The sequence below is a fragment of the Medicago truncatula genome, chromosome 7 (assembly GCF_003473485.1).
Source record: "Medicago truncatula cultivar Jemalong A17 chromosome 7, MtrunA17r5.0-ANR, whole genome shotgun sequence".
Classification (NCBI taxonomy): Eukaryota; Viridiplantae; Streptophyta; class Magnoliopsida; order Fabales; family Fabaceae; genus Medicago; species Medicago truncatula.
The window spans coordinates 3,778,816-3,791,005 of record NC_053048.1 but is presented as its reverse complement, the minus strand read 5'-3'; the positions used below and the strand labels follow the sequence as shown (position 1 = coordinate 3,791,005).

At 31.1% G+C, this 12,190-nt stretch overlaps 1 protein-coding gene across 1 annotated transcript; it reads left to right on the top strand.

Moving 5' to 3' along the window:
* Window positions 1-3,044: 3,044 nt before the first annotated feature.
* Window positions 3,045-6,036, top strand: LOC11416331 (glycosyl hydrolase 5 family protein). The gene is made up of 4 exons (XM_024770343.1): window positions 3,045-3,455; window positions 4,250-4,459; window positions 4,563-4,851; window positions 5,750-6,036. The coding sequence occupies exons 1-4, from the start codon at window positions 3,045-3,047 to the stop codon at window positions 6,034-6,036; spliced, it is 1,197 nt and encodes a 398-aa protein (XP_024626111.1).
* Window positions 6,037-12,190: the final 6,154 nt, after the last annotated feature.

The window sequence follows — 12,190 nt, the reverse complement described above, 5'->3', positions numbered from 1 at the left end:
AAAAAATTTGCAACATGTTAAATTAGTGATCATTTTACAATATTCCATTGAGCCAACACCTTTTAAACTTTTTTGTTTGTTATTATTATTGATATTTTTTTCTTTTTGGAAAGACAAAATTAACTAATGAGTACTAATCTAGATTAGGTAAAAAAAAATACAACGTGAATACAATGAGTTAAAATCACTCCAAGAAACTCCAAATACTACACCACATCTAGATCCCTATTACTCAACTCCAAATACTACTCTATTATTAACATCATCGTTATAGTGCTGGATCCAAGACAAAGCCTCTTGTGACAAAGCTCTGATTTGAAGATGATCGACAAAAGGTTAAATCTTTTACCAAATTTACATCAAGTTATGAAGTCAAACTCTGATCTGAAGTCAAACACGGATCTGAAGACAGAGCTCTGCAGGATCAAGTTAATAGTCAAGGCTCTGAACAACATCTGATCGGTTTTGTTTTCTTTTAAAGAAATGTCGCTTTCTATGGGACAATAGTATATTTTGTCCTTGGTGAATTAAATGAAGACACATACAAACCTTTGTGAAGACAAAATAGGAGATTTGAATAGAGTCATTGTTTTCTATATTTTTCTATGTTTCTATATTTCTCCAAAGGCTCATGGTCATTTTATAGGAGATTTGAATAGAGTCATTGTTTGAAGAGACTCTAAGAGCATCAAGCTTTCTTAAGAAGTTTTCTTCATATTTAAAATGTTTGCCTCTTAAGGATAATTCCATTAAATAATACTTTATAATTCATTTGCTTCTTTAGGAATGATCTGTTGCTTCCATTTTGTCTTACATAAAGGTTTGTCTGTTTCTACAGTGTGTCTTGTTTTAATTCACCAAGGACAAAACATACTACTGATTGTGGATAGATCATCGATAGGGACGGTCCATCAGAAAGGGACAAAACTGGTCACATGTTCTTAGGAGCATTGACTTGATCCTTCAAAGCTTTGCCTACAAATCAGAGTCAGTCTTCATAACTTTCTGCATATTAGATCATCGCTTTGACTTTTTTGTTTACCATATTCAGAAGCTTGACTCGAGCATCAAAGTTTCTCTTCTTTATTTAGAGTTGTGTGTTTCAAGGTCAAAGTGTTGACTTCAGGGTCAGATTTTAATTCTATAGTCCTGTACATTTGAACAAACTTTAGAGTAATCAATTATTCTTCAATACACTGTTATCGTCAAAACATTAAATACATTTTTTTAAAACCCATCTTGGTTCTTGAACCGGTACCTCTTTGTCTAATCCTCTTATCACAGCAAATCCTACCGAATCTTCTCAACCATCAATGTCACCAGCTAAAAAATGTATTTCCTTCTCGAATACTATTTACGTTTGAGTTGACCTAGTGAGTCGTTGAGCTGAGATTTGATGCTAGAATCCGAATGTTACCATTGGTTGTTCCGATGCCAGAATTTGACAACGATTTGATAATCGCTGGATTACAAATCTGATTGTTGGATTACAAGATATTATAACATAAATCATATCTATAAAAGCTGACGTTAATCGTTAGTCTTTTTTTTTTTTTTTTTTTTTTATGGTGGTTAGACTTTAAACCCTGGACCTATAAAATACATCAAAATTAACGTTTTATATAGATCATGTTTATAAAGAATAGTATAATATAGGTCATATTTATCAAATTTTATAAACATGATCTATATTATACGTTTTCTTTTGTCAAGTATTATACTATCTTTTAATTCAATGGATAATTTTATAATACGATTAACCGGTGAAGAAGTATTAACGACGTTGTATATTAAGTTTGACACTGTAGTATCATTAATCAAGTGTATATATATATATGATATTTCTACAACCATATATATTTTGTGTTACATAGACAAATGTCAATTATAGTCAGGATACCCATTTTATCTCTATAGCTAAACTATCGCTCCTTCAACGGATGAGTTTTATTTATTTTATTTTTAAGCATAAAGTAAGTTCAAACTATATTTCTGGAAACAAATATGTCGTCAACAATAATTTTTGTTTGAAATGTCACAAGTTCACAACATAAATTTATTTAAAGAAAATGAAACTGGAACTAGTTGCATTAAAACATATTCATAGTAAAATTAGAAAATAAGTAAAAATCAATCTTATCATTTTTATAAGCCATGATCTTGGTAACAACATCGTGGCTAAGAATGGCAATGGGTACCCTATAAGTAGGGTACTACAGTACCCTTCCTCATACCCGTATTTGTAAAAAATACCTGTACCCATGCCTGTATCTTCGTGGACAACAACCTTGGTGCCCATCCCTATACCCTATGAGTACCTAAGTGTCCATACCCGTATCCATTACCCACACTTTAACTATGAAAAGACAATGAAAACATCACAATTGAAATAGAACTATGGTCCAAATTTTTTAAAATTAACTTATAAAATAATATGAATTGCAGTATTAAGTCAAATAAAAAACATTTAAAATATCCCTAAAAAATTGTACACCGACAGAATGGAGTTGTTATTGTATTAAGTAGTTTTTTGGTTTAGGTTTAAATTTAGGCTTAAATAGCTAAATAAATTAATTAATTATACATCAAAAATAAATAAATTATCTATGATATTATATAAATATGTATATGCGGGGCTGGGTAGTATAGTACCCTTACCCGTGCCCATACCCATTTAAATTTGCGGGTATTACCCAGACCCGTGCCCAAACCCATGAAAGCGGGGTTTTACCCTACCCATTGTGGGTATTTTTTGCAGGTACCCATCGGGCCTGGGTCCAATTGTCATCCCTAATTGTGGCCTAAATATTCCTATATAAGCACAAAAGGTGAAGTACGAGGAAAATCAAATAATTTTCTATACCATTTAAAAAAAAATCATGATGGAAAGAAAACCATTGTGCTTGATTTTACTTTTGTCATTTACCATTTTTGCATCACATTCAAATTCTCTTCCTCTCTCAACCAACAACAGATGGATAGTAGATGAGACGGGGAAAAGGGTGAAGCTACATTGTGTCAATTGGTCAAGTCACATGAATGCAATGGTAGCTGAAGGTCTTGACGCAATACCTTTAAAAGATGTTATAGCCCAATTGAAGGGATTAGGGTTTGATTGTGTTAGATACACATGGGCAACATATATGTTCACACGTTACTCAAATTATAAAGTTGGAGAAAATTTGGACAAATTGAATCTCACTAGTTCTAGGTTAGGAATTGGAAATTTTAACCCATCTTTGGAGAGCATTACTGTTGTGGAAGCCTTTGATTTTGTGGTTGATGAATTTGGAAAACAAGGTATGATGGTTTTGGCTGATAATCATGTTAGTGATCCTAAATGGTGTTGTGACAATAATGATGGAAATGGATGTTTTGGTGACCAATATTTTAACCTAGAAGAATGGTTACAAGGACTTTCCAATGTGGCCAACCGTGTCAAAGGAAAACCTCAGGTTTGTAACAGAAATATTATTTTTATCTCTTCCAAATACTAATAAGATTAACATAGATAGTTTAAAAAAACATGTGAATTTATTTTAGAGTAAATTCATAAATTAGTTTAACATTGGATACTACTTATTTCTAACAATTTTTTTTCTTTTCATTTTAAGCTATTATGGTCATAAACAACCCCTTATACTTCCTTAATAAATATAGAAAGTGCTCTTTTTAACAAGATATAGGTGTCACTAAATTTTAGTTACATTATTTAGCATCTAAAAAAAAAAAATAGTAAACCGTCAATATATTCCTAAGGATCTAGGAGTCCTCCAAAAGGGCAATTAGACCCTTCCAGAGGCCTTAGCGCCCTCTAGAAGGGATCTAAGGCCTAAGCCGCGTCCTTCCCAGGGCGCCGCCTCAGCCAGTTTCTAGAAGCCTCTAGAGCTCGACCTAAATACCTAAAATATCCCACTACTTATGTCTTAAGTAACCACAAATCAGGCTCATAAAGGGCTATAAATACAACCCTTGAGAGTCTTCTCAAGACATGACCAATACAACACAAACCATAATACGATTATTGTACTTTTGCAAGTACAATCAGTTTTTTAAGTTATAATTATTTTTACTAAATAATCCCTCAAATCTTAAAGGGATTTTATCAAACATCCTAAATTTATGTTATAGAAAAATGTTAAGTATCCTAAATTATTATTGTATAAACATTCCAAGAGTACGAGCTAAATCCATTATTTTATTTATTAAAATAAAAAAACTACTTTTTTAATGTTTGAGTTTTAAATAGATTGTGGCAGTAGGGTTGAGAAATGAACTACGAGGTCCAGGTCAAAACAATGACAATTGGTACAAATACATGAGCCAAGGAGTAACAACAGTCCACAAAGCAAATCCAAATGTTCTAGTTTTTGTTTCTGGCTTAAATTATGACACTGATTTAAGCTTCTTGAAGACAAAGCCTCTAAATGTTAACATAGGAGACAAATTGGTGTATGAAGTACATTCCTATGCATGATCAATAGGGTCACCAAAAGATTGGATTGAGCAACCAGTGAATAAAAAATGTGCTAATTAATGTAATGAATGGATTGAATGACAAGGCAGGGTTTCTCATGAGTGGTTCTAACCCTAATCCATTGGTTATGACTGAATTTGGTATGGACATGGAAAATATAGATGACCAAAATCAGAGATATTTGTCATGTATTTTGGCTTATCTTGGTGGAGTGGATTTAGATTGGGCTTTGTGGGCTGCACAAGGTTCTTACTATATTAGAGAAAAAGAAAATATTGTGAGGGAACATTATGGTTTATGGAGTATTGATTTTAGTTCACTTCGATATCAAGAATTCCCTCAAAGGTTTCAACTTTTGCAGAAGAAGCTTCTAGGTATGGCATTTTTAATAGGGTTAATGGTGTTTTACCCCCCTATAATATAGGTCATTTATGGTTTTCCCACTGTAAAATATTTTTTTTTATTTACCCCCTGTAAAATATTTTATTTTTTGGAATACCCCCCTAATTAATAGGTCATAAAAAAACGAAAAAATTCTGAAAAAAAAAAATAAAGTTGTTTTTTTATGACCTATTAGGGGGTATTCCAAAAAAAATAAATTTACAGGGGGGTAAATCAAAAAAAATATTTTACAGGGGGGAAAACAAAAAATGACCTATATTACATGGTGGTAAAGCACCATTAACCCTTTTTAATAATCATAGAACTTACATTATTGATAGAAATAAGAGACAGCTAAAATTTTATATAGGTATAAATATTGATAGAATATAATATATAAGGAATGAGAGCATAGGTTAAATATAACAAATACATAGATAGAATAGAAAATATAAACCCAATATAAATTTGTTCAATAATAGTATAACCAAATAAAATATAAGTGTAATGGATAGAGAACCAATATATTATACTAGATATAGATATTGTTAGGATAGAATTTTTTTTTTTTCCTTTCTAAACTCAGCTAAAATGCAATGGCATCACTATAAAGAATGTGATCTAAACTATGCTAGCACCATAAATCTTGCTAATCACTCGTAGGACCGGAGAACATATTAAAAAATGCAAGATTTTTTTTTTTTTGTGGGACACAATTACAAAAACAAAAAACTGATGAAAGCATTTGAAATCTAAAATTAGGAAGATCATGCCTATTAGGGATAAAAATCAGTAGTAGGAGTAGTGACAAGCATACTAACTTTATTATATCACCTATTAGGTTGTAAATAATTTATGATGATGGGTTCTTGATAATTTTCTTAATTGCAGAACCAAGCTCAAATTCAAGCAAGTCCTACATAATATATCATCCATTAAGTGGACAATGTGTGAAAGTGAATAGTAACAATGAACTTGAATTGGGTCATTGTGAGTGGGCAAGTAAATGGAATCAAGAAGGGCAACATATCAAATTGGTTGGCAATGGTACATACATAGAAGCAAATAGTGATGGATCAAAAGTGAAGCTCTCAAAAGATTGCAAAAGCAAGCAAAGTTTTTGGAAAACATTATCGACTAGTCAGTGGTACTATCGACTAGTCAGTGGTTTCAACTAGTTACCACAAATGTGGTGTAACTTTTTTATTTTTGTTCTAAAATGAGGGGAGGCTGCAAGTGTAACTGAAAAAAGTGCAACATAAATATGGTGCAAAGTCTGACTCTTATCACTGAACTAACTCTTTGCAAACAACATAATCAATTATGTTCGAAAAGGTTCAATATGCTTTATTTGCTATTTTTACATCTGCTCTTACAAAAAAAATATTTGTCATAACAATTGTACCTATAGAACAAAAATAGATTTTGCTAACATCTATTTCTCTTACAATATGCTTTATTTGTTATTTTTACATCTTCTCTTACATTATGCTTTATTTGTTATTTTTACATCTATTGGTAGAACATTACAATATTTATTTAAACACGTTCACAAAAAAAAAAATATAATGAAATAAAATAAAATCTATCAAAATTTAAAATTATTATCAACTTTTGATAATTAACGGCTATATTCGTATCATTTTTTTTACTGGAACTATATTCATATCATATACTTTATAAATCCTTTAAATTATTGTTTTTTTATCAAGTCATTTCATTTTCTTTATAACATCCATTGAACGACCAAAATAAATTCTTCCTTTTCTCCTTCTTTACATTCTCTTATTCTTTTCTCAATAACAACGCAAGCATAAACACTTTCTTTCTTCAATTCTCAATTCAACTCTCACTCTTCCTTTTTTCAATGCAATAATGCTTTAAGAACGTAGTTTTTTCTTTCTAACGAGTTATTCTTGTATAGTCGCAAGATTAAATCTGTAGTGTTTAGGTACACACAGTAGAGGTTGTTTTAGGTTATAAGTGATAGAATGCTTGAAGAATTGATATTATAAGGAATAGTAAGACAATTTAGAGAGAGTAAAATGATAAATTCTTTATTTATGATTGATTATAATGCATTGCATTATGATTCTATATATTTACCCAATGAGAGTTTTAGCAACTAACTAGCAAATCTAACTCAACAACCTAGTTTCTTGTTTTACAAGTAATCCAACTATCAAGCCTAATTCAACCGTGAATTGCTAACTAACTTAAAATGCATCTATAATAATAGTGGAATCAGCTGGGTTCAATGTCGAAGAATTGATTCAAACAGCCATGGACTACAAAAAAAAAAAAAAAAAATGGGGATTCATTTGTTTTGAGAAAACTGTTGTTTGAGTCAATGTTAACAATTAGCAGCATTATAGTAGTATATAGTGGGAATTTGAATGAATTGTTATTGTTCCACACAATACAGTATTTAGTATATAATAATATTGTCAAACAAAAATTATAACACTGGTTTGAGTTTTTAATTTACTTATTGAAGACTTAGGTTAAGTATCTAAGAGAAAACGAACTAGTGGATTTATATTATCCTTGAACCTTTCAACGAGATTTTTTGAGTTGTACGTGAGTGTTTATTCAGTGTATTAACATTAACAAATTATAAAATAAGTAATGTGTACACATTATAAACACTTAAGCATCCAAGCATCCAAAATGGTGAACTTCATTTCTTTTATGAATAAAGAGAAACTTCATTGTAGATACTCTTAGATAGTCCTGATATTGTCCTTCATAATAAGTAAATAAATAAGGGTATAAATGAAATATAACATTTAATACATTTGAAAATAGATAAACATTTCTTATTTTTTTATAAAAATGACTCAAAAAATGAATACTTTCGTTTTTTATACTAATAAGCATTCAATACTCCCTTAAAAAAATATCCAATATTAATTACGATCATGATCTAACAACCACATGTTGATATTTAAAAAAAATAAATATGAAATTTGATTGAAAATCTGTATACAATTATATCGATACATAAAATTTGCATCCACATATATAAGCACGGAATATTTGCAACGGGCGTGGTGAACATATTTAACGGATTTTGGCATATTTAACATTACATAATTGCTGATAATTTTAATTCAACATCTTTAAACATTTAACAAGTTTACCAATGTAATTGTTTTTTATATAATCACCATATTATTACACGACCTATGATTCACACGGTTCTTTTACCAATTATATCGATGATTGATTCAATGCACTCTATTTCGTTAATAACTTTTCTATAATTTTGTTACATGCGCTTAACTCAGTTAATATGGACATTATATAATATATGCAGTGGTCCGAGTTCAAACTCTAAACACTCATTTATTCAACTACACAATATTTGACTTTAAAGAAAACATTAGCCCACGGTTTAAAAACCGTTGTCTAAATGGGTAATGGGCCACAAGTTTATACCAGTCGACATGTATGGACATTATATAATATATGCAGTGGTCGGAGGTCAAACACTAGACACTCATTTAATCAACTACACAATTTTTGACTTTAAAGAAAACATTAGCCCACGGTTGAAAAACCGTTGTCTAAAGGGGTAATAGGCCACAAGTTTATACCAGTTGACAGGTTTTTGTATTTTGTCTGTTAACCAGTTGAGAATAGTTGCTAATTCAGATATATCCACGATTCTATAACCATTTGATAGTGAAAATGTTACAGGGAGTGTACGCTAATGGCGAAGTTTTGGCGAAGCACTGAAGCAAAATTGAATAAATTCGCTATTAGCGAATACGAAAAATTGTCCAGGGAGTATTCGACATTGGCGAAGTTTTGGCGAAATCACAAAAATCCAACAGGATAAGGGCCACGTGAAGCCACCCCATTGGGGTAGAAGAAGATTTTCAGAATTTCGCTGATAACAAAATATTTGACTATCAGCGAAATTTTGCAGACTTGACCCATATAAATAGATTTTTCTTCGCATTCACTACTGTTTTATTAGATATTTTTCTGGTTTTAGAGAGAGGTTAGGCATTTCTAGAGAGAGAAACAAAAAGAAAGGTAGTTAGGAGTAGATTCAACCCAAGATTTGTTGAGACATCATGGATCTAGGCATTAAATCTTCATCTCTTCTCCATCCTTTGCAAAGCTATCATAGACATATGTAGCTACATCTACCCTTGTGGGTTTTGAGGTATTCAAACAAGCTATTATGTAATTACTTGATCTTTTAATATATGGTTCTAGCTTATTTATTCAATATTGTTGTTATTCTTGTATTTAATGTTTTATTGAGATTCAAAATGATATTGACAAATACTTTTGGATTTAAGAAATAGAATAACAATCTATCTTAAGTTATCACTCTAGACATAGATGTTAATATTTGATAATCACTTTTAATCTAGAACTTAATGCTTTTGGGTCATTTAATCGGTTGGGAAATCGTCGATTAAACGATCCAATCGACTTTGTGATTGTTTAAATGTTTGAGAAATCGACATTTAAACAATCTCTTAGAAATAACAATATCATTTGGACAAAAATGCTATTGTCGAGTGATTGTGATAATATCGTTTAAAAAGCTATAATTCGTTATTTGATCGAGAGATTGCAGCTGTTACGCTTGGTTGATATCTCTGAACCCAAGCGAAATAGCCCTATCTCTTCTCATTTTACTTTTATGTCGAATAGATAAACAGTTTTATTCAAACAAACACTTTATACCCAAACATTTAATGCGATAAATATTGTGAAAATGCTTATGAAATACGCAACTCCCTGCGGAAACAATTCTATTATACTTACTTGTAAATAGTTTTATGACATGTAAAAACTTTACATCATTATCATAAGTATTTTAATGTAATTGTTTTCAATAAATTTGATAATTGTTAATGTTAAAACACTACACCATTTATTGTCTCTGGCAACACTTTTTTAAGGGACGTGCAAAAATTATCCCCTAAAAGTCTCTAAGGCAACGATTTATGAATGTAGTCAAAAATATTTTTGCAACCCCTGATAAAAGTCCCCTAAAACACTTTGGGGGACGATTTTGGAACGTTACACTATTATTACTTTGCTGTCAACCATTAATTGTCCCCCTAGATACTTTTGGGGACAATTTTAGATTGTTGCTTAAAAATTTCACCAACATCAAATTTTTGGTGGCAATCTTCCCTCCAAGCTTGTTTACCAAAAAACAAATTTTTCCCTCCAATATGGTCTGGTCAACATAGCTTTGACCGTGTTTCTAATTTTTATTCAAAAAAAAACTAAAAATTGGCGTAGCTGGGAATCAAATGCACGACCTATAGGACAGACAAGGCTTTAACCAACACACCACACGGTTTTTTGTGGTAAAGTTTGCTTTCTCGCTATTATATATAATTACGTTTTCTTTATTGTATATATACAACTTTCTGAATTTCATTCACTTAACGTAAACTTAATCCACTCTAAGTTCATTCACTACACTCAAGTTCATTCACTCAAACCCTTATCCATTCGAAGTTCATCCATGTGACCCTCGTACAAAAAAATCATTCACTCAAGTTCTGAATCGAAAAATCATGTGACCCTCGAACCTCATATCGCTCTCGATCCGAATCCGATCCAACCTTCTCGTTGTTCTTCTTCTCTTTTTCCGCTCATTTCCAGAACTTCAACAGAGAAGATCTTCTTCCTGCTCATCTCAAATAACAAAAGATCCATGTAATTCTTCTTCTTCTTCTTCTCTTCTTCATCCATATTTTAATTTTTTTTTCTGCTTTTCGGTTGATTATAATTAATTTTTTGTTCAACTTTTTGTTGAATTTAGTTAAATTTTTCTTCTTCATCCCTTTTGTGGGTGTTTTGTGGGTGCTGAAATTTGATAACCAACCCCAACTCATTAATTGATACCATGAATCTAATTTTGCTTCAGCCAACACCATGAAAGAATCTAAAGAATGTAATGTATCAAAATTTCATTTTGTTTTGCCTATTGAAACAAGCATCGTTTAGTTCATTAAAAGCAAACCCTGAAAAAAGTTTAGCTTAAAGAAAAAAGTTAATTTATTTTGGTTATAGCTGGTAAATTCTCACATAAATATAGTCTATTAACAAATATAGAAACACAGTTTATGTATGATAAATTCAATAAATTTGATTGGGCTAGTTTATAAAGTACTGAATTATTTCGTGAGTTTTAGATGTAATGATTTTGGTTTGAATTAGCTTTTTGGCATCAATTAATGATTTTGGTTTTTTTTTTTTTGGATTTGAATGACCATGTCATTGGATGTTAGTTGGTTGATACATTATATCGAAACTCAGTCAATGAAGCATGTTCGGATTACGTGTCACCGACACGTCACCGACATATACAATTACACATAATTATATGATTTCTTAAATTATTAGTGGTGTCGGCGGCGTGTCAGTGTCCGTATCCATATCTGTATACTATCGATTAGCAATACCTTTTTCACTAATAATATAGCTCAAATTTATTAGCAGCACCTGTTTGTGTGAAAGAGTTCAATTGTTCATGATCCTTTGGACTAATGCATGTGGTCTTCACTATCTTTGTATAAACATGTAGCAGCACCTTCACAAATAATATAGCAAGTTTATTAACAATCATGACATAGCGTATGGTTGCAGCTCTGTTTTTGACACATTCTACGTTTGCGACATTTTCGCGGTTGTTGCGTTCTTGCTTCTCTGTGTTGTTGTGCTCTTAATTCTCTGCGTTGGTGTTTTCAGGTAGTATTTTTCAAGTTTTTTTAACTTCTTTGCTGCTATATATGTTTTATTTCATACATATTCAAGATATTGTTTTACTAAAAATGAAAATGTTTGCTTCAGTTTGATTTTTCCTCAACTTATATTTTAGTTAAAAAGTGAAAGGGTACTATTCCTACTATATAGTAGTAGTTTTATTTTTTAATAGTTTGGTTTCAATTGAATTTATTTTTTAATAGATGATTGGTGATGACAGTACGTCAACGCTAGTTTTTTAGTCATATTTGCGTCGTTTTTGTAATGTTTTGAGAGTCAAATGTTTGTATACATGGTTAAATCAGCTTAAGATTCATAAAAGAGAAGTTTTGCACAAATTGTAGAAGAATGCAAGAATTTAGCTACTGAAGAAATCGTGCCACGATGGACCTAAATTGTGGCACGTTTGAAGCGTGGAATTTACCTTAAGATACTGGAAAAATCGTGGCACGATGGATATGTAATGTGCCACGATGGAAGCGAAACGTGGCATGATGGTGGGCTTTTCTAAAACCCTAATTCTTTGTCTATAAAAGCCAGATGCGACCAGAAGCTTAGGGTGCGATTTCGGAGACCTAAATA

What these genes read in the sequence shown, in the direction of transcription:
- LOC11416331 (XM_024770343.1), top strand. Translation starts at nt 3,045, where the DNA reads ATGGTAGCTGAAGGTCTTGACGCAATACCTTTAAAAGATGTTATAGCC. An exon ending in GAGACAAATTGGTGTATGAA is followed by an intron (nt 4,460 to 4,562) that starts GTACATTCCTAT and finishes TTGAATGACAAG; the next exon opens with GCAGGGTTTCTCATGAGTGG. An exon ending in TTTGCAGAAGAAGCTTCTAG is followed by an intron (nt 4,852 to 5,749) that starts GTATGGCATTTT and finishes TCTTAATTGCAG; the next exon opens with AACCAAGCTCAAATTCAAGC.